Source organism: Chenopodium album, chromosome 10 (genome assembly GCF_948465745.1).
Source record: "Chenopodium album chromosome 10, dcCheAlbu1.1, whole genome shotgun sequence".
In the NCBI taxonomy this organism is placed as follows: Eukaryota; Viridiplantae; Streptophyta; class Magnoliopsida; order Caryophyllales; family Amaranthaceae; genus Chenopodium; species Chenopodium album.
The window spans coordinates 61,181,567-61,205,343 of record NC_137843.1 but is presented as its reverse complement, the minus strand read 5'-3'; the positions used below and the strand labels follow the sequence as shown (position 1 = coordinate 61,205,343).

The window sequence follows — 23,777 nt, the reverse complement described above, 5'->3', positions numbered from 1 at the left end:
TCATAAGGGTTGTTATTACACTTTTTTTAGTTGAATTGATCTTGAAAGTTGAAATAGCTCTCTCTAATGTCCGCAGTTTGGACTTTAATTTAAACTCCAAGTTTATTGAATCAGACCTAATATAAACATATAATATTACATCTGATTGATTCGATACAGAATTTTAAGCTATATCAAATTGATCTGGATACGGTATATTCATATCATGATTCATTATCTGTATTATTTTATTTATAATTTTTTCCAACAAAAATGATTTGATACGTAATCAACATTATTAGTAGAGCGTATCTCTTTTATCCCTCCTATCTTTTTTTTAACCAAATAGTGTATACTTTAGATTTTAATACTTAGCTTGAACACTATGCCCTCAAGAGCGGATAAAAAAACATCAAGTTAAAAGTAACATAGCTAAATTTGCGCAGTAAAAGGTTCACAATAAAACTCATATTTTAACTCTACAATTGATAAATTGTGTAATAAAATTAAAACATCAATGTTTGTGTTAAGGACTTAAGGCTATGTAGATATATTCCTATATCAAAAACAAAATCAAGGATAGATATAATTGAAAGAAATAAATCAGATAAGGCTATGGTCACCTTTCTAGATTATGGAACTAAATCTTAATTACACAATCTTCCCAATAACTTAATATCAAGTGCAAAAAATATTGATTTTCATAATAAGTAGAAACTTTTTTCTTAGTCTATTCATATTGTAACACGTGCACACAATGTTCATTTACTTACCAACAGAGTTTTTATTAAATTAACCATTATCTGTGGGCAAACGGCGTCATAACAATATAATTTACCGTTTATCATTCACATGATCTTTTTTATTTGAAACCGATTTGCATTTATTGGGTAATAAGGAAGATAATAATGCAATCAACCCTTTAATGATGTATATATACATGAGGTGAAAACATTTGTAGAGGTCCACAAAGAACTAGAGTGAGCATTTTCCCTCTTACATTTAACTATTTAAGTCATCACCCAATAGCTTTGTTACATTTCCAAAGTTCTTTTCTGTTGTGTTTAGGGCAGTTTCAAGCAAAAGGAGAGTTTTTCATAAATTGAGATTAGTGAGAGTTAATATGGAAAAGACAAGCAATAACCCTGGAATTAGCATCCTTATCATTGATGATGATGCAATTTGTCTTTCAGTTCTTGCAGGAGCTCTTACAAAAATGAATCATCATGGTAGCAATTCATCTTTTCTATTCATCTAGAATACATGTTTTAGATTGTTTTAATGGTTTTTTTTTTTTTTTTTTTTTTTTTTTTTTTTTTTAATTTTTTTTTAATTTTTTACAAGTGATTTCTTAAATCTATTTTACTAATCTGAAATAACTTGTTGATTATTTTTTTGTTGAAAAGGGGTGAAATTAAAAGTCTTCGTCTTTCGAATCACTTATAATTTTCAAAGTTTTCAGGATGTATGGAGACTCAAATGTCATGTGTCTACAACGAGTTTGATAGTATTTTTAATCTTGATTTATTTATTTTTTTTTCCAGAAAAAAACAAGTTTTATTTTTTTTGTTGACATAAAATTTTGAGATTTTGATTCTACAAGAGAATTAGTTTGGACATGGTGTTTTCTCAAATATTTTTTCAATCCTATTTGTCTCAATTTCACAAGCAGAATTCTTTATAGAATGAGGTGGTTTGTTTTTCATGAGTTAGTTTGATACTCCGTACTAAAGCTAATTCATTTTCCCCCTTTCATGGGTCTTAATTTGTTTTAAGTACAAGTGTAACACTTTTTTTTTTTTAACTATTTTTTATAATTTGTCAATTGCATGAAAAACATACAAGTCAACTATCAAACCATAGTTGAAAAGAAATAAGTTATGTTAATTGTATTTATGTAGTTTTAATTTGATTCGTTTTTGTAAATTCTTGGTAATATATACTATGAATTTATACTAAAATGTTTGAATTTCATTAAATCTGCAGTTATTGCTGTGACCAACCCGTTAGACGCACTGGAAGTACTAAGGAGGAGGAAAGATAAAAAATTTGATCTGATTTTGTCGGATGTGCACATGCCAAATATGAGCGGCATTGAGCTCCTTAAACATGTCGAAGAAGAGTACAAGCTTCCTCTTGTTCGTAAGTATAAATACTCCAATTTTATATATCGTAATTAATTTATTCTCAGTGCCTCTATTTGTTTTTCTTGTTGAAATCTTTTGAAAGACGATGAAAGAAGGTTTTTTTTTTTTTTTTTTTTTTTTTTTTTTTTTTTTTCCAAATCCAATGGAAGGAGCGTTTTTACAAAACCCTCATCATCAAATTTTCTTAATTCCTCAATATTTTTAATTTTCTCGGTTTTATAGGAATTTTCTTTTATAAAAATTTATATATCAATTATCTACATGATTTTTATAGAAAGATACTAAAGCTGCCACCTAGTTTTTCCTTTCAACTAAAGGTTTCAAGAACACAAAATTTGGATAAGTTACGGATTTTTACCAATTATTTTTTAATTAGAAAATTAAAATTAGTTCCTATAAATTTATTTTTATTTTAACAAAAGGATCCAACGTAGCCTAATTCTTGTGTTCCATGACACCACTTGGTCATGAATTTTTTATTTAGTTTTTTTTTTTTTTTTTTTTTTTTTTTTTTTTGGTGTATTTTTTTTTTGTTTTATTTTTGTTAAAGGATTGTCATTGAAATTCATATGTTACATTTGTAAATTAATATGTCCAATTAATAAATTTACATGGAATTTAATTCATTTAGGACTCCCAATTATTGAAGGTTAAATAGATTATTAGACGATAAAAATTAAATGTGATATTTGTCTTAGTTTTATTTTGTTTGAAAAATAATAAATTTCTAGTTATCTAATCAATTAATCAAATTAAACATTTTGATGAATTGTTTTTGCAGTAATGTATGCTGACCAGGACAGAGACATCATCCAAAAAGGTTTACAAGGTGGAGCTCTATTCTACTTTGTGAAGCCTATTTCTCCACACAATCTTTCAAAAATATGGCAATTTGCTATTCCAACAAAGGGTATAACTAATAGCAATGGTAACTCAATAGACATGTCTCGTGTCATAACAAGTGATCCTGATACTTTGATGCGAATCCTTAATCAACAAGAGATGATGCACGGCGTCAACAACATTATTAACAACAACAATAATGTTTACAACAATGACATTGTACAAAACTACGCGCCAATTACTAATGGCCGAAACAAGGTGAATACTACACCATTAGTCTACACTAACAATGGTAATAACAAAAGGCCTAGTAATTCAGATGAAAGGGGTGTGAAGAATAAACCAGCTATTAAGAAGCCGAAGCTGGTTTGGACTACCTCACTTCATAGCCAATTTTTGGAGGCTGTCAATAACCTTGGTGTAGACAGTAAGTTGTACAAATTATTTCTTTTGATTTATTTGATTTTTCTTAGAAATTTGATATCATGATTTTTTTTTTATTTTTTTTTTTTGAAATATGATATCATGATTTGGATATGGAATATATATATATACATAATATATAATCTCTGAATTAACATTATTGTTATTTTTCAATTATCAGAAGCTGTGCCCAAGAGAATTTTGGAGTACATGAATGTTCCAGGATTGAAGAGAGAAAATATCGCAAGCCATTTGCAGGTGAGTTATTTTTTACATTATGGTTAAATATCATACAGTACAATAATTAAAGATTATTTTAGTAATACTTTTTTTTTTACACTATGGTTAATAATTATCATACACTAGAATAATAGAAGATTATTATCAAGGATATTTTCATCTGTATATACTTGTATAATTTGTTAGCTAGCTACTAGTATTATTTTGTGGGTAAATAATCTTTATTCTTCATTAGAACAGTGTTCATGCATGCACATGCACACGATGTTTCTTTTGAGAAGATACACCGTACGTATCTTGCACGTAATTGCGATCTGATTTTGTCATCAAATAGATTTGTTCTATGGTTATTTGTTTCTAATTGTATGAAAAGGAGCAGAATGTGATTTATAATATCACGATAATATTACTCGTATAAAAAATGATTTATTTTATTTTAAAATATTTAATTGTATTTACATGATTTAATTTCCTTAATATATGTTTTTTTTAAACCTTAATATATGATTACTAAAATGTATTCAATTCTAAAAAAGGAAGCATTGCTTTTCTTCTGAATATGGTAATATAGATATAATATTTTTTGTTTTTACAGAAATATCGCATATTTTTGAAGCGGGTTTCAGATGCTACAACTGACAATGAAAATGGCATTCCCAATAATTGGAATGAGAGGCCATTTAGATCAAGCTTTGTGTTGAATGAAATCACCTTTCTTACAGGGAGCATTCAAGATCAGTATCGATGCCTCGTAGCAGAGCGTTCTCTAGGTAATTAATTAAACATTGTTCTATCAATTTGAAATTGAATATACTTGGAGGTGCTTTTGATTATTATTATTTTTGTAATATTATTTTTATTATTAGCAATAAATATAAACCCATAATTAATTCAACAATTGGATCCTAATTTCTAGTGTGTGTACTTAACTAATAAATTAGGGCATAATTGTTGAAAAAAAATTGTTGAAAAAAATACATTAGGGCATATTTTTTGGATGTTACTACCAAATGCAAGTTTCATTTTTTTTTTGTTAGTGTAGAATATTTCAAAATTGATTAATATTAATTATACATGTATGTACTTGCCAATTGATTTTTCTAATAACTTGTCAATGAAAAATATTTTCTTTAGTTTCCAGATAATCGATTGAGGATTTTAATGAATTGTAAATTATTGTCACAGGTGTGACAAATGATCCTAATTTTGAGATAGGGGAAACTAGCACCCAAGGGGCTAATGCTCCAAGGAAACAAGCAAGGGGCGGTGTTCCTAGTGATCTTAGTGAGGCAGTTCGAAGCCTAAATCAAAAAATCGAACTACTTGAGAAATTGCAAAAGCTTCAACGTATGCATAAACAAGTTTCTCCTAGGTTTGGCTTTGATCAGCAAGGATTAAGTCCTATTGATGGCAGGGTTCTAAGCAACCAGCAGTTTCATCCAGCCAACAATAATAATAACTATGTCGGGCTTCGATTAAGTACTGATGGGGAGCTGATTAGCCCTATTAACTACACACCAATAATTCTTGGTGATAATAATGTTGCTAATGGTATGCATGGTAGCAATTTTACTGAAAATGCTAATAATGCTCAAGAGGTCAATTATGGAATGAATTTTGCTGATAATTCTTTTCATAATACTGATACACCTCTTGTTGATCTTTTCTCATCTGATGTTGATGATTGGAATTTGAACACACCTAATGTTGATCAAATTGCAACTCCTCAAGTAAATCCCTTTGGAATGTCACAAGAAATGCCAAACATGCAAGGTGGTATAGGTGATGAATTTATGGAACTTGGTATTGACCTTCCAATGGATCAGGTAATGTATCTAATCAACTAACCTTGCTTTTATAGCATGAGTTAAATTGATTTATTTTTATCTCTAGATCTTTTTTTTTTCTAATGAATTAATCATGTTGCATTATTGTCCGACTAGTTTAATTTATAATTGTGAGCCTGTGTCTAATTATTAAGGGCTTGTTTGGAATTACTATCAAAATTAAATGTGTGGTTGCGAGTCATAAGCTATTTTACTCAGTATAACATAAATAATTACTTCCATAATGAACTTAAATGTTTCAAAAATTTGTATTAAAAAAAATATATAAATTGCTTTTCATGGATTAATTTAGAAGAGGTATGAATTTTGAAACTCAAACTCCCAACAATATTGAACAAGAATGATTTCAAATTGTTGTAGGACTATTTTGGCAACGATTTCGGGTTTGGACCTTTTGATGCTCAAGGTAATGCTCAGGGAGGTTTAGTTGAAGGACTTGATCAGACAAGTTAATAATTAACACCCTTCAAATAGTAATAGTGAAGTTATATATTTGTGGAATTTAATTAATTTCATTTATATTTACAATGTTTTCCTAGTATATATATGCAATGCAACAATGTTCTAAGACTAATTTCCTGCAGGGAATTACTAACAATGGTGACATCTCTTTCGATAACTATCTTGCTCAAGAGGGTGGACAAGAATTCATCAATCAGCAGGCAAGTAAATTGATATTCTTGCTTGATATTAAAATTATAATTGGTATTACAAGTATATATGAATGACTTGATACTTGAAAAGTACAACTTCTCTAGCTTAATCCTAATATTGGTTTCCTACATATTCAAATAGGGAGTAAATACTATATTGAAGTAACTTACATGTTCTTAAAACGTTATAGCTCCTGAAAAAGGTAAATAATATTGCGCAGTTGTAAGCATTTATAAAATAATAGGTATTTCCCCTGTTTCTAAAATAAGTGTTTCTAAAATAAGTGTTGTTTTCACCTTTTAAGGTATAACTAGTGTGTCTTCCGGACGATGCCCCGCGTTACTGCTTTGCTTTTTTTTTTTTTTTTTTTTAGCGAGCAATTGGTTTGTCCATCATTGTTTTGTGTATTTGAAATTTGTTACAAATTCTGTTCTGACAAAGAGTGTTGGAAGACAATAGCAACTGCTTTGATTAATTTTTTTTTTTCGTGCAAATGGCTTGTTCATCATTATTTTTGTTTTTGAAATTTGCTAAAGATTATGTTTGGAACAAAGAGTATTGGAAAACAATATCTATCGCTCCATTCTTTGCAAGTTGTTGATTAGCTTCCTCTCATTTTTCTTCCATTCTGCGCCTGTTTTTTCTCCGTTTTTTTGCGCATTTTTGTGTTCCATTCACTGTCCAGCTGCTACAACTGTTTGGGTTGTTGATGCGCCATCTTCTTTCTCGTTCATCCCCATGTATTTCAAAGATTATATTTTTCATGTTATTGTGGGTCATTTTTTAGTAACTGATATTCATTGTGTTGAGATGTTTGACTTACATCTCATCTCAGTTCCTCTTCTTTGGAGTAATTTGGGTTTCAGTAATTCCTGTGTTGTCATCCTCAAGTAGCCCTATTCACATCACAGGAAGAAGTGCAGCTTTGGAATAGAAGATAAAATAAATGATTCATCTATAAAGTAATCTATTCTTCTATCTCCATTACTTAACAAATACATTGCTAAAAAGTACCAAAAATTATAAGTTTTGAAGACTCCAAAATGCTATTTACAAATAAATTGACTTACCAATAAGCTTTCCTGACTTCCACAATGAGTATAAGAACCTTAAGGCTCAATTCTGCACCAATACCCAAAAAAAAAAACAAAATAAATCAGAATCTATAGATAAACCAATTATATATTGAAGATTAAAAAAAAACTGATTAAATTGAGGAATCAAAATTTATACGGGAAAACATAAAGGAACACTAATAAGCTAATAACCTATATATATATATATATATACAATTTACATTTCAGTTACAAACTTTACATCTTATTTACTTGAATTTTAATTAATTTTGAATTAATGGCATCAAATGAAGTAAGAATATGAAAAAATTACAATTAATTGGTTGGAAATAATTGCATACTCAATAACACTATATTCAGGAAGAATTAAGGTGTCTTAATAATCGCCTACCTCAATAGAAAATTTATGACAGTGTGTCGTCATGGTGGCGGTAATTTTTATTTTTTTTTGAAGGATGGTGGCGGTAATTAAATTGGTGATTTTTAACCACCAATCAGAACCAAACCCTCTTTCGTATCTTATTGTAACTTCAATTTCCATCATCATATATGTATGATAATTGATTGCTCGTTGCTTCATCCACCACCATGTGCGTTTCATCATCCCTTTGAAGCTGAGAACATGCAATCCTATGATCCACAATTTTTTTTCTTTTAATTTTTTGGTAAGAAAACAATGGATAAATATTTGGACAGGTGTAACAAACTCTATAGTACAATGACTACATGGCCCACATTGCTTTAATTTGTTGGTTTTTTTATTATTTTATTTGGAGATATAACTGTATTTATCTATATTCATGTCAAGAAATGAGTCTTGGCTAAGATGGTTTGGAGTTTTGGCTTCATTCCTAGAGATGCAGTGTTCGATGCCCAACAATTTTTTTTAAATAATAGTGGAATAATTTGTCGAGTGGTGATGATACATTGTTAAGTGGTGATGTGGCCCTATGCTAGTTGAGTAAAGATGACGTGGCATATAGATAGAGGGGATGACGTGACACATAGACATTTTTAGGAACGCTTTTTAATATATAAGTATAGATTCCGGCAATAATATTTTTTAGAAAAAAGTTTTGCTAGATTCAATATTAAATAATAATTGACCTTTCAATGTATCTATTCATAATCCATACCACTATTAATCAATTATTTCAGACTAATAAAAGTTAACATTAAGAGCTGAAACCAATCAGATTAAATATTTAGGGAATACATATTTAAATTTTGTCTGGCTTTTTCTTTTTATATTATGCATGAATCTCTCAATTGATGCACTCCATCTTTATACAATAGAGTTAATTGGAACTCTTCAGTATAATTATTGTATGAGAAATTATATATATATGTAAAGATTCATGCTTCACATGTATGTATAGTATTAATTAATATATACACTGCAATAATAATGTGCTAAGACAAATTAAACATCATGCAGGGAATTAATACTAGCAATGATGACATCCCTTTCGAAAACTATTTTGCTGAGAGTGGACTAGAATTCCTCAAACAGCAGGCAAGTGAATTGATATTCTTGCTTGAAATTGAAATTATAAATTGTTAATAATAGTATATAGGAATTACTTGATACTTGAAAAGTACAACTTTACTAGCTCAATCCTAATATGAATATATTTGAATACAAGTAATCTATCTTATACTTTAAAATAGGTAATAAAACATTGCGCAGTTGCAAGCATATATAAAATACGAAGTAATATGTATTTAATTTCCTCGGTTTTCACCATTTTAAGGTCTAATTTCAACAATAATATATATATATATATATATATATATATATATATATATATATATATATAACTTGTTGCTATATTCAATTTTAAATAACCATCGTCAATTCATAATTTGTACCATTATTATACGGAGTAGTTTATAAATTATTACAGTCTAATTAAAGTCGATATATATATATATATATATATATATATATATATATATATATATATATATATATATATATATATATATATATAACTTGTTGCTATATTCAATTTTAAATAACCATCGTCAATTCATAATTTGTACCATTATTATACGGAGTAGTTTATAAATTATTACAGTCTAATTAAAGTCGATATATATATATATATATATATATATATATATATATATATATATATATATATATATATATATATATATATATATAACTTGTTGCTATATTCTATTTTAAATAACCATCGTCAATTCATAATTTGTACCATTATTATACGGAGTAGTTTATAAATTATTACAGTCTAATTAAAGTGGACATCAAGAACTGAAACCAATATAATTAGAAACACAAGCAATCCATAATATCATATTTACAATATGTGTGGCCTTTTTCTATTAAATTATGCATGAATATATATCTCGATCAATCGATACACTCTGATCCATCTTTAGACAATGTTTTTAGAGTACAAGAATAATAATAAATTGGTAATCTAAGTCATAACTTGAAACCCGTCTACATTATCATTGTTCTTTTCGGCTCCCTTCAACCATAAAAGTAAACTTACACATGTATTTTGTTGCACTACTTTGGCAGGATGGTGGGGCTGATTTCATGGGGCTTAACTGAGGCATTAAATTTGGTGCTGCCGTGGCTGGAAGTGATCGATGACTGCTTTAATTTGAAGGATAAAATCACAAAGTTTAGTTTTCGATCAGTTTACATAAAACTCAACCAATAAAAGCTAGAGCCAATGACTTTCTTTTGACTCTTTTGATAATGTTTTATTTGTTACATTGGGATTGTGGAATATGTGGATAAACTGCTTTAAAGTTATGCATGTATATGTTGCTCAATCTTTGTCTTCATTATTCTCTGCATGTTTTATGATTCATTATATATTTATATTGTTTGTTACATGCATATTATTGTATGAGTGTATGTAATATTTATGGAGCTCAAGCTCAACTGCCTGATTAACATGGAGGATTTTCGGCAGTTAGTTAATTAGGCAGTTGAACTCCATAAATATTACATACTCATACAATAATATGCATCTAACCGATACTATGTTCTTACTTATGTGTTTACAAAGTTACAAGTACATAATTAAAATTGTTGTTAGCATGAAATTAACATTTTTGACATTCCATGTCTTTGAAATTTCCTAGCTATATATCAATTGTAGCATATTATTATGTTCTATGATTGAGAAGCACTGAACAATAATTTTTGCAAAAAAACAAATCTTTTGGGTGTTGGAAATTTCACTTAGGATGTCTAAGCAAGGTTTTTTCTATTTTTCATGTTTATATGTTGGGTATTAAAGTTTAATTAGAAAATGTTGATTCTAGGTACCTTTGGTCTTTGACATGTTGTATGCACAGCTTTGTACACTTTTTAAATTAGGAGTTTATAGATTATGGTAGAATATGTCTTTTAAAGTACGAGTAATTTTTACCTATTTATTTATTTATTTTTAAAAAACTAAAGTAATTTTACCTAGTTGTTACAGAGTAGATGATAAGGATGGCCGGCCTAAGATCTTTTTGGTAATTCACCATTGTCATGGTTAGTTTACTTTGTTTTAGTTTTCCTAACTGAATGAGAAAAGTTATTATGATCTATTTATGTAATGTTGATTTATACAGATAAGTTGATAATCCTACTTTGCATTTTGCTGGTTCTGACTTCATAAGAAGTAGATAGCTTTGAACTAATGAAGTAGAAATCACTTAGGATTGATTAGAGAAGAAGTGAAAAAACTCGATAAAAGTGGAGATTCATAAAATTAAAATATATCATTTCCTCTTATTTTTTAACATAAAAGCCTAAAGCTAATTGTAACCATTTGTCATTTTTGCTCCTAGCAATTTTGATCGACCTACCAAGCCTTATTTCTAATGTATGTATATCGCATTATCGCTTAATGATGATATTGTCCAGCGGTCCAGCCTTCACAATTACACGGTGTACATATATTGTCATAACAATGTTGTTTATTACTTGGCTCGTTAGATTTCCCCCATAACTCATAATAACATAACCATCATGAATTGTCTTTGCTCATGATAAAAATTAGTTCTCTGATATCCTTCAATAACTTATATATATCCTCTAGTGGCTTGATGATATCCTCTATTGAAAATATAATATATCCTCTATTGGTAATATAATATCATGGCTGGATGATATCATAGCATTGATATCATATAGCAAGTAGAGGATATCATCCAGCCAATAGAGAATATTAAAAACCCGCTGGACTGACGAAACGTAGGGTTAGTCCGGACTGACTTTATACCTTCTCTTTTTATAAATTGATAAAAAAAAAAAGAGTCAAAATAAACGCAAAACGAGGGAAAAACACCCTGAAATTGAAACAAAAAAACAAAAACAAGAAAAACTAAGGGGGATAAAATGTGGCGTAGCAATGCCTACAACGTCATTATGAAGAATACGATCGAGCTGAGGGCTAAAGGGGGACTTGAATCAACTCAATTTTAATGTTCTGAATAACTTCTTGATTAGCTAACCAATCAGCTGCTTTATTTGCTTCACGATAAATGTGCTTGACTTCGATTTTCCATGCTGGGTCTTCTAGTATCTCCTTACAGCGAGCAATGTCATGTATGCACTCCCCACCATACTATCTATTCCCTTTAGGATCCCTGCCAAGGCTTGATTATCCACTTGGATTTGCAACATGTTAATCCCCGTCCTCTTTGGCAGCTCCAAGCCATACTTAACAGCAAGAACCTCTGCTTTGAAAGAGGAACAAACACCAAAGTTCAAAGAGTAGCCGAGTAGGCACAGTTCAGCCTACCTGTGCAATCCTGTAGCAGGCCTCAGTCAAAATAAACATATGAAGGTCATGTTCACATTTACTTCAGTTCAGCTCCAATCAGTTCAGTTCAGCTCCTAATTTCCCTCTCTCATAAAATATTCATTTCAGCTCAGCTCAGCTCAGTTCAGTTCAGTAAATATGAACAAGCCCGAAGAGTGTAAAAGTCAAAATATTGAGATTATTACAAAACGGAGGGAGTATGCATGTCAAGTTTTATATTATTTTTCGATTATGAATATTATTCTTTTTTTTTTTTTTTTTGAGGAAAAATTATGAATAATCCTTTTTTTTTTTTTTAGGAAAATGAATAATCTATTGGATGACAAGTATATGACTGTATATGTATAATATCCTTAATAAAAGCATTAAATTAAATTTGTAATTAAAAATTGAATGCAGTAAGCTAAATGAGCTAGTATAACTGAGTAACGGCTAGACGACTGTCGCTCCAAAACTATTAAGGCTATAAAAACTTTCCAAAAAATAGCGCAAATTTTGAATAAATTTAGCCGTTAGAAACTCCTTTCCCTCCATAACAAGCTCTAATGTCTCTATACAAAATTAAAAGTTTTGTCATTAGCAATATAAATTAATTATTTATGGCCGTATAAAATCTTCCATATATTATTAGATTATACTCAAAGAACGACACATAGATTCATAAAATCTTACACATTTTTGGCTAAATCTTCGTATAATAATATAATGGCTAACCATTCTCGTTGTGCAGCTTGCAAATATTTGAGGAAAAGATGTCCATCAGATTGCATTTTCTCACCTTATTTCCCTTCAAATGATCCTAAAAGATTTGAAAATGTGCACAAAATCTACGGTGCCAGCAATATTGCCAGAATGCTTCAGGTATTATATTAGTATATGTAGAATTAGATAGAATTAGGCAGAAAATAGCTTGGCTTTCATTGAAGGTTACTGTCGAAATATATAATACAAAGCTCTCTAGAATCCTAGTCCTAGACAAACATGGAAACTAGAGAAGATAAGGAAATAGAAAAGATATCATATCAAATAATTATTCTCCTAAATATATGATATTTCCTAAATATATATCCTAATACCCCCCTCAAGTTGGAGCAGTAGGATCAAAAATGCCCAACTTGGAAAGAAGTTTATCAAACTGTGCCTTTCCGAGTGCCTTTGTGAATATATCCGCCAATTGATCTTTAGTGGACACATGTGACGGGGAAATTAAGCCTTCAGTAATCCCATCGCGAACAAAGTGGCAATCAACCTCTATGTGTTTCGTACGCTCATGAAACACAGGGTTCCTTGCAATATGCAATGCTGGCTCACTAACACAGAACAATTTAATAGCTTTAGGATGTTGCACACCCAAACTTAACAATAAACCCTTGAGCCACTTTAATTCGCAAGTGGCTCCATTCATACACCTGTACTCCGCCTCTGCAGAAGAAGTAGAAACTGTAGGTTGCTTTTTAGTCTTCCAAGAAATCGGTGATTTTCCTAAAAACACTAGCCAACCTGTCAACGAGCGTCGAGTTAAAGGACACGCCGCCCAATCTGAGTCACACCAACCCTCTAAGGTAAGCTCAACGTAATCTCCATCCCTTTTTACCAAACGGATATCCCACAAAAATACACTTGCGACTACGACTAGCAAATTTATCGCCCTTAGTTTTCTGATTATGAGCAAAACATAAGCATCCAAAGGTTCGAATAGCATCAAAGGACGGAGGTTTGTCATACAAAATCTCAAAAGGGGTTTTGTTCTCCAAAAGAGGAGATGGAGTACGGTTAATTAAATGCGCAGCTGTGAGAACACATTCACCCCAAAAATAAATGGGTAATTTTGCTTGAAATCTTAAAGCACGACTAACATTCAAAATATGTTTGTGCTTTCTCTCTACGCGACCATTTTGTTGGGGTGTCCCCACACATGATGTTTGAAACAAAATTCCAGTAGCCCTGAAGTAGTCATGTAAGCAATTAAACTCTGTACCATTATCACTTTGAACCACCTTAATTGTTTGAGAAAATTGTCGATCAACCATAGCAATGAAAGCCATAAACATTTGAAAAACTTCTAATTTATCAATCAACAAATAAACCCAAACTGCTCTCGAATAATCATCAACAATTGTTAAAAAATAACGAGCTCCACACGACGAATCATGTCGGTAGGGACCCCACAAATCACAATGAATTTTCTCAAATATTCGAGATGCTTTATTATCACTTAAAGGAAATTTGTTTCTAGGATGCTTAGCATGCATACATACTTCACAACCCGTATTTAAATGATACTACTACTAATATGAGGAAGTAATTTTACTTCTTTTTCCGAAGGATGTCCAAGCCGGCGATGCCACAACTCCAACTTTGATGTTGCTTCAATGATGTTTGACACTTTCGGTTTGCTAAAATAATATAGTCCATCTCTCTTAATTCCCGTTCCAATCAGCTCCTTCGCTTGGTCCTGTATAGCACAAACATGAGAATCAAATTGGACAATAGTATGTAAATCATCATTAAGTTGAGACACAGATAATAAATTGCAACTTAAATTCGGAACATAAAGAACTCCAGACAGATCCCACCAAGGTAGCTAGTACTTTCGCGCCATTCGGTAATCCAACAGAGCATTCTATGTTTTTAGTATCAACTAGCCATGTACTATCTCCGGTGACATGGTGAGTCGCGCCGGTATCAATAATCCAAGATGTGACATCAAACTTACCAGTCAATCTGTTATCAGGAATTTGGGCATTACCAACAATGCCGGCAATAGCCTTCCATTGTTCAGGTGTAAATAGGTGCCCCAAAGCTGAGGTACTAGAGGAATTTTGTGTGGGAGATGGATTTCCACTTGTAGCAGCATTAGCTCGAGCCTGGCCGCGTCCCTGAACCTGTCCACGCCCCTGCCCTTGCTTCCGATTATCGGGTCGACCCACAAGTTCAAAGCAATGACTCTCGGGGTGACCTTTCTTCTTGCAATGTCCACAGATTATGTCCCCCCAACAATTAGAGGTCTCGTGACCTGTTTTACGGCATTTAGAACAAACAGGTGGGTCATTGCCTCCACCCGTACCACGAGCAGCACAAGAATTTGTTGCATCAACTGCCCGCAACGCAAACCCAACAGCCTCAGAGGGCGTGGCAGAAGCGGAGTCGGTTTCCTGTTCGGACAAGCGAACACGCTCGTCTTGAGTCACCAATTGATATGCTCTGTCTAGACTGGGAAGAGGATCTTGAGATAATATTTGTGTACGGAGAGAGGAATTATAATCTGAATTTAATCCCATTAAAAAATCATGTAAACGAGCTTGGCTCTACGCTCTTCATGTAATTTTCCTGCCATACATTTATCACAGCAAGAACAAGAAATCAAAGGTTCGTGCCGATCAAGTTCTTGCCATAAAGTATGAAGTTTGCCATAGTACATAGAGACGGACATCGCTTTGGTCTGCTCACACTTTGCAATGGAGGCACGCAATTGTTGAATGCGAGGACCGTTTGTTTGAGCAAATCGTTGTTTAAGGTGATCCCAAAAGGGTTTAACTTCTCTGAATTTTGACGGAGTTGATTTTAAATCGGGGTCTATCGTATTTGTAATCCACGATATAAGCATTGCATTGATTGCCGTCCAATCGGACTTTGTGCAGGGGGGTGACGGTGTGGTATTAGTACCATCTAAAAACTCAAATTTCCTTCGAGCTTCTAATGCTGTTTGAATGTCGGCAGCCCATGTTTCATAATTTTCAGCAGTTAAGCGAGTAGGAGTAATGAAATCCCCCGGTCGATCTTGGGAACCGAGGTAATACGGTGAATTTGGCTCGATTTTTGGTGGTGGTGGTTGATCATTGCCACCAGCCATAATTTTAAAAATATTAAAGACTTAGGCCTAATACCATGTAGAATTAGATAGAATTAGGCAGAAAATAGCTTGGCTTTCATTGAAGGTTACTGTCGAAATATATAATACAAAGCTCTCTAGAACCTAGTCCTAGACAAACATGGAAACTAGAGAAGATAAGGAAATAGAAAAGATATCATATCAAATAATTATTCTCCTAAATATATGATATTTCCTAAATATATATCCTAATAGTATACGATCTTTATTTTTTGTATTAATTACTCCCTCCGTCTATAAATGTTGATCATTAGAGATGAGGGTATATACACTATCCTTACTTTCTAAAGATTATGGTTTATGATCACTATATATTGTGCACGGGGTATGTTCTATTTTATTATATATATGTAGCATGTCCTAAACGTACCCTTTTTGAAAAGTCTTGATCAACGAACCATTGTCCAAATCATTTCATATTATGAACCAGGCTCATTTTATATAGCAATTTGTTGCACTCACTTAATGCACTAGTAGCATAATCTAGCCTTTTTGTAAGAATTACTTGTGGCATTTTGACACCGGGTCTTCCCATTTTAGTTAAGGATCGTAAAACTATGTTAAAATAAAGTCATGAAGAAAAAAAATAGAGTTCTTTGATGAATAATTGCAACCTTAAATAATTTATACTCCAGAGTCTCAATTTATAATCGATAATTTGATATCGATCCATCCAAAGTATTTTTACTCTAATGAACATAAATGTAACTTTTTTTGTCTTGTTAATATGCAGAGGATTCCAGTACACTTGAGAGAAGATGCAGCAAATTGTTTACACTATGAAGCACGTTGTCGAGTTGAAGATCCAGTTTATGGTTGTGTTAAAGTCATTCACCAATTACAACAAGAATTAAACATGGCCCAAAATCAACTGGTTAAGGTCCAAGCTGAAATAGCACTAGTACTCAATGTTTATGGGCCTCCAGAAGACTATATTTCTGTGCCTCAAAACTAGTGAAGAAGATTTATCATCTAGCTTTGAGAACTACTATACTCAACCCAATATTCATGGGCATCTGACATTAGATCCATCTTCATTGGGCTCACTGGATGCAATGTGATCCAGTTTTGCTTTATTTTATTTAATTTTTTTTTTCCTAACTTCATCTTTTAGCTACAATTTTACGCTTTGACACGTGTGTGATGTATGAGCTGTTAAAAAAAAAGGTTTTAGAAAAAGTAGACATCATATAAAAAAAAAAAATCGTCATATAACTAAAATAAAGGCCGTGTAAGTTACTCTCCCTCTCTTCCTAAAAAATTACCCCATGAAACAATTTGATTTAACACACATGTCACCGTATAAGCTTAAGGGCATGTTCAGTACTAACTTTTAAGTAGCTTTTAGTGGATTGACTTATTCAAACTATTACTTAGTTAAAAAAAAAAAAAAAAAAATCCTAGTGTTTGACAATGTAGTGGTGAAAGTATAGTTTAATTATTGCAGTAGCTTTTGACATTATTAGCTTTTGATGATAAAAGGTACCTGTTGGAATTTTTTTTTAATTTTTTATGGATTTTACAGTTAACAATTATTTTACCAAACACACATACTTAATTATTATTACCTTAACTAACCGCTGGTTCAAAGCTAATAGTTCTAGTTAACAACTATCAATTACAATCATACCTAACATCTACATGTATAACTATATTTTGTCGAACACGCCTTAAAAATATAAGTGAATGGGTGCTTTAGGAGCGGTTGTTATTTTCCCTCTATTATTGTCAAGATATTTTAGAGGAGTGGAAGAAGAATGGTAGATATTTTTGTAGCTGCTGACGTTATAAATCTGAAAATTGATGAGATAGGAGGGCAAGGTGGTTGGTTGACTGATCCAACCAATACAATTACGAGCAGTTATATGACTTATATCGTACTCGTATGATTTAACACAAATCCCCAGAAAAAGTTAATCTTGCAATTAATACAAGTTTTAGGGGCAATTATGTAAATAAGAAAACTTGTATAACCAAATCTTGCTTCATTACATAAAAACTCATCTCTCGTGTTTCTATCAGTTCCTCTCTTGTTCACCAAAAAAAAAAAAAACAAAACATTTTTTTCAAGATTTAGGGTTTTACTTTGTAATCATCTACAAATTGTAGCAAATTGTTCGCAATCTCAAGGTTTTTCTCTCATCTTGTATGCTTTTTTAATGAATATTTTATTTCAGATCTTGTTATTTATTTATCCTTATTTATTTTAATTATGATTTTAGTTGTATAATTGAATGTTGTAGATCTGTGATAATGTTTGATGATTTAATTGCGAGTTTTGGGTGTGGTTTTGATGGATCTAGTTATTGTTACTGATTTTGCTGTGATTTTTCTATATAAAAATTATTGTGATTGTTTAAGTATACAGAAATGGAAATTGCTGGATAATTTCAGATAGTTAAGTATAACTAGCCAGAATTATGTCATGGAAATCATTGGTTTTGTAAAGAATTGTTAAAATTTGGGGTTAGGGTTTTTGAATTTGAGATTTTTCCAAGAAAGTATTTTAGGATAAATTTAACCGTATGAAATGACATTTTTAGGGTATTGATTACTTGTTAGTTTATTGATGGATGCTGAGCCAGCTTTTTTATACTAATTTATTAATTCGAAACATTTTAATGGATTTTTAGTTCTGTAGTTTATTGATTGTGTGTTACACTTCTCGATTTTCGGCTGTATTTGCCTTATGTGTGGTTTCAATTGTTATTGCGGGTATGAGGGAGAAATGTATTATGTGGGAAATGATGAGCAAAAGAGCAAGCCTTTATGAATGTCATTTGAAGCAATTACCATTGTTAGAGAATTGAATCAAATACAAATCTTTTTTTTTTTTTTCCAAACAAATGAATTGATCCAAAATTCAGAATTTGAAATGAAATTCATATTCCCAAAAGACCATAATTTAATTACATTCATCAGGGGAGAAGAAAGTGGGGACAGGGAAAGGAAAGATTGAGAGAGACTTGGGTTTTTTTGATTTTGTGACATGAGAAACGTATCATTCCATAAACTTTATAAATCATCTATTCAATCAATAAAAGCCTTAATCTTATAAGTGGGATAATCCTTTGTAAGAATTCTAAAGTTTGTTCAATACTTTTCAGAAAAATGAGGCCAATCTTTTGTGGCAACTTTGATTACGATGCACGTTCTTCTGATCTGGAGCGCCTTTTCAGACGATATGGAAAAGTTGATCGAGTGGATATGAAGTCTGGTAATATTCTTGATTAATGTCTGATATTTTTGTTTTTGCTTTATGTGTGTTGTTCTGCATCTCTTATGTACTTGCTAAAACAGTAAAACGACTCAGTTTTGTATTCCTTGATTTTTCCAAATTCAACAATTAATTGTGATGTCAATTTTATTTGTTTGTTGGAGCTATTTCTCCATTAGTGCCTATTGCCTAACTTGCTACCAGCTCAGAATCTTGGATACATATTTTTCATTTTTTTTTTTAAAGAAATTCTACATGAATACAATGTTTTAGGCTTTCAACTGGAAGAACAAATTTAATTTGCACAATAACCCTTGGCTACATTTGAAAGTCTGTCAAGATCTAAATTAGCATAAACCATTAACTTATAGTAAATGAGGTAGATCTCTAGTTTTAAAAATCTCGATCCCCCTTTCCTTTCCCTGCCACCCGACTCTACTTTCACTGTCTGCTGCCCCCCTACTCTCTACCTCTGATTACCTCCATTCCTTTCACCACTCTCTCGTGCAGAGAACCGTCTAATTGAAATATGTTTCTTATTTGCTTCCAAGACACTTCAACTTAGGTATGGACACCTAGGCACCTCGTGCTGAGCCAAGCCTGTTTAACATAGGAATACACTCTCGTGTTTGACAACATTATTTTTACAAAAAAGAATAAATTTTTTGAAATGTTATGGAGTAATAAATATCCTGTAAAACCCCTGACCATATCTCAACATTTTGCTCACTTTTTGGCGAGCATGTACATTAATTTATGGCTATCACAAAGTTTGAATGTCAACTTATTTGATTAGTGTTGTGAAAATGCATCTTAAACATGAAAAGTTGAGCATGGTTTTGTATTGTGTGGATGAAGGATGTGATAGTCATTGAAATTAAGGATATTGCTACTGGAATGGAGGCAGCAGTAGTGGGGCCTTGGTAGGGTAATGGAGATTATTAGAATGCTTTGTAGATAAGATTTTTTTACCCCTCTTGTTAAGGTCACAAAAGCTTTCATTTTATAGCTAAAATATAATAAAAAGTCAGCATTTTTTTTTTAATATTCCTTAATTGGAAGTATAAAAATAGGATCAGTAAAATTTCACCCTTGTATTTTTTGGTTTAGAGAGGGAAATTGGTGTTAATGTTTAGAATTCGTGTTCATGTTAAATAAATGAGGTGATTTACATTTGTTTATTTTGCAAGCAGTATGGAAGTTTTCGTTTGTTTACTGACTGATCATTGTTGAAACTATAAGCATCTTAATGTATAAATTTGCTTTTGGAATTCTGTTGTATTTCGTATTTTTGATGGGTAAATATCTTCATTTACAATAGTCTCTCAGTGGATGAAATCAGTATTGTTTAATGAAAATTTAGTGTCTCCTGAATTACTTTGACACTTGTCATTAAATTTTTGCCTGTATGTACATATTGAAGTGTTCAGTGTCATTAAGATAGTACATATTGAAGTGTTACTGTGGTTCCAGTCTTGTATATAACGATTTTATTTGGATATCGTCACGCGGAAAATAAAAAGGTTTTTTAAGGGCTCAAGTGATTACTTTTGCCTGTTAAATTTCAAATATTATGCCCAAATTTTGCTGGGGAAAGTTCCATTAGAGAATGTGCGGTGTCTGACATCAATCTTGCAAAGACACAGCTATACAAATCTTTTATGAATTTGGATTCATGAGGATTATAGAGAATACTGCGAGATACTCTGCAGGCCTTTTAAGTACAACTATATGGGAAATAGCGTGTGAAAGGTCAGCAGCCCATGAAGCAGATCCCAAAATACCGAGCCAACTGATTTTGGTAACTTCTGTTTTTGAGGGTGCACTAATCGCGGGTTGCTCAATTATTGATCCTAAAGGATTCGTTCGGACAAATCTGTGTCAATTGTTGAGTTATAATGGGGTTCAAGATACATTAAGAAGAAAACTGTTTTGTTTAAAAGTGTCAGCCCCTGTACTCAACGATTTCTTTGGCGCAGGAATGTATTGGCATATTCTTATCTCCCTTGGCTGATGGAAGGGCCATTCCCTCTATTTCCAGCTTATGTCTCATTTTCCTCTTCTTCTTCAAAGAAGAGCCTGTCTGATCCATCCACGATGACACTACCATCCTGCACTTGCATGAGACACCACCATTGCCTTCCATTCCTTGTGACATTTGTCCAACCTCTAATTTTGGACATATTTCATAGCACTTACCTTGCCGACCTCGCAGCGGAGGCAGCAGCATACATGGAGATGTCCCTTCTATCACTGTCATACCATGAACTTTTGGAATTTGTCCTTGACATCATTTAGTCGATCTCAGAAGGTCTGTTGGTAAATTCACTTAGCTTTATAGTTTTAAGTGGTGCATATATATAATATTTTCTTCAGGAAGTTCTATATTTCGATATTTGTCAATGTATGGCAGGGATGTCATAGAGTCCTACAGTGGGATTTATTGAAGGTGTTTGTCAAGCTTAATTTAGTATATTTCTCTGTTGTCTCATCTGCTGAGTTTCTTTTGTTTCATGTTATCTTAGGATTTGCATTTGTTTACATGGACGATGACAGAGATGCTGAGTATGCAATTCGAGCCCTTGATAGATCTGAATTTGGTAGAAAAGGGCGGAGGCTTCGTGTTGAATGGACAAAGGTAGCTTGCAAACATTTGACTTCTCGTGTACCTTTTTGTTTATTTTTTACCTTGCATATCAGCATATAAATCTCTTATGATGTCAATCTGTCCTTCAGCATGAACGAGGTGGCAGAAAACCAGTCAGTACAAGAAGATCTGCCAATCTAAGGCCTTCTAAGACCTTATTTGTTATTAATTTCCCTTATGATACAAAGACAAGGGACTTGGAAAGGCATTTCGATCCATATGGGAAGATTGTTAATGTGAGGATCCGAAGAAATTTTGCATTTGTACAGTATGAGTCCCAGGATGATGCTACTAAAGCTCTGGATGCAACAAACTTGAGGTCAGTGTTTTTTTTTTTTTTTTTTTCCAACACTCCTTGTATAGATTATCATGTTTATTCACTGTTTTGTTTCATTTCAGCTTTGAATGTTGCTCTTCGTTGTCTGCCTATATTTTGTAATAATTGGTACAACATTTATATTGCAGCAAGCTAATGGATCGAGTCATATCAGTTGAGTATGCTGCTCGTGATGATGATGAAAGAAGAGGTGGCAGTAGCCCAGATAGGAGAGGCCGTGATAGATCACCTAGTAGGAGGAGGAGGTCACCAAGTCCTTACAAAAGAGAGAGAGGAAGTCCAGACTACGGAACTGGCTCCAGCCCTGCTGCCTATAGGAGAGAGCGCGGCAGTCCTGAGTATGGGAATGGCTCTAGTCGTAGTCCTCGGCGAGTACAGAGGAGTCCTGAATATGGGAATCGTTTAAGCCGCAGTCCTCGTCGGGTACAGCGGAGCCCAGAATATGGAAATGGTTTGAACCGTAGTCCTCGCCAGGCATCAAGGAGTAGCCCACATTATAGTCGTGCACATAGTTCCAGCCCACGTCCTGAAGAGAAGCTTTCTGATATTCGTGAGCGTAGTCGAAGTCCTCGTGGAGAGAAAAATGGTCATAGTCATGGTCGTCCCCCTAGCTCAAGCCCTTATCCTGAGGAAGGGGCCATCTCTGATGATGCTCAAGAACCCAGGAGTCCGACTAACAAGCCTGACTTGAGAGAGAGCCCGACCAATGAATATGGAAGCCCAGTGGATGACAGATATAGAAGGTTGATTTTCTTTTTTTGGAATCTTATAGTTAATTTTGCAGTTGGATTTTCATCTTTATTGATATTAATCTAGAATTGTTTTGTGTTGCAGTCCCTCACCTCTAGCACGTGAAAGATCACAATCTTGATCCTGCTTTGCTTCAATCTTGTTCCAGTTTGGCTGCTTTCCAGTTCTAAAAGGTGGTAGCTGTGACATGCTCTCTTAGATTTATGTAAGAATATTAGTAATGGCTAAATCATTCGTAGTTAGTCCATCTCTGTATTACAGTGGTACCTGATTCTCACCAATTTTCAATGACTTAAATTTAAATTTGTTTAAAAATTTTTAAAAAAACTGTCACTTGCACCCTTCTGGTCTGTTGTGCTCTGTGTATCTTGTGTATGACCTTTGCGTGCATGGTTTTCCTCAGTCAGGAACTCAGCATTATGTTATACTCTGTAACAACGTTATCAAGTATGCTTTGGTTTTTTTTTTGCCCTGATCTCCTATTCTTGCTGAGTAGGTTGAAGTGGTTTGCGGCCTTCATGTTTACAGATTGAATCTAGACGACTTGAATTACTACATTCAATCAATCATTCCCTTTATAGTAATTCCTTATTTAATGTGTTATCAGTTATGGCAAAGAAAAGTACTGCAATTGAATGTTCTAATGCTTAGTTTTTGTACTTTAAAGTGGGATTTCTTGTTACCTACTCTCAACTTCTCAAGGAGCCTTGTTTGCTAAACCATTTTTGGTTGATTCACGAGGAGTTTTGAATTGGTAGGCGCTACTCCTTATCCCCTGCCTTGAATCTTTTTTGCTTAGAATTATTTGTACGAGTTGTAATTAGGAGATATTGGTATTTAGTGGATAGGAGATCATGAAAGGATGAACTGGATAATTGTTGCTTGTAGTTGCAATTGACATAGCTTTGATGATATAGATG

The 23,777-nt window shown here is 32.5% G+C and overlaps 2 protein-coding genes across 3 annotated transcripts; one reads left to right on the top strand and one right to left on the bottom strand.

Annotated features, from left to right (window-relative positions):
- Positions 1-15,294: 15,294 nt before the first annotated feature.
- On the bottom strand, positions 15,295-15,867 carry LOC145565646 (uncharacterized). Its single transcript, XM_081625580.1, has one exon. It carries the CDS (start codon positions 15,865-15,867, stop codon positions 15,295-15,297), a length of 573 nt encoding a protein of 190 aa, XP_081481706.1.
- Positions 15,868-17,880: 2,013 nt separating this feature from the next.
- Positions 17,881-23,332, top strand: LOC145562822 (serine/arginine-rich splicing factor RS40-like). Of its 2 annotated transcripts, none has more exons than XM_081623224.1 (6): positions 17,881-18,036; positions 19,014-19,123; positions 21,649-21,761; positions 21,860-22,089; positions 22,236-22,850; positions 22,942-23,332. In XM_081623224.1, the coding sequence occupies exons 2-6, from the start codon at positions 19,018-19,020 to the stop codon at positions 22,976-22,978; spliced, it is 1,101 nt and encodes a 366-aa protein (XP_081479350.1). In that variant the 5' UTR covers positions 17,881-18,036; positions 19,014-19,017; the 3' UTR covers positions 22,979-23,332. The 2 variants fall into 2 exon arrangements, with proteins under 2 accessions (XP_081479350.1, XP_081479351.1); XM_081623225.1 differs by lacking the exon at positions 17,881-18,036 and adding an exon at positions 21,103-21,434.
- The last annotated feature ends 445 nt before the right edge of the window (positions 23,333-23,777 follow it).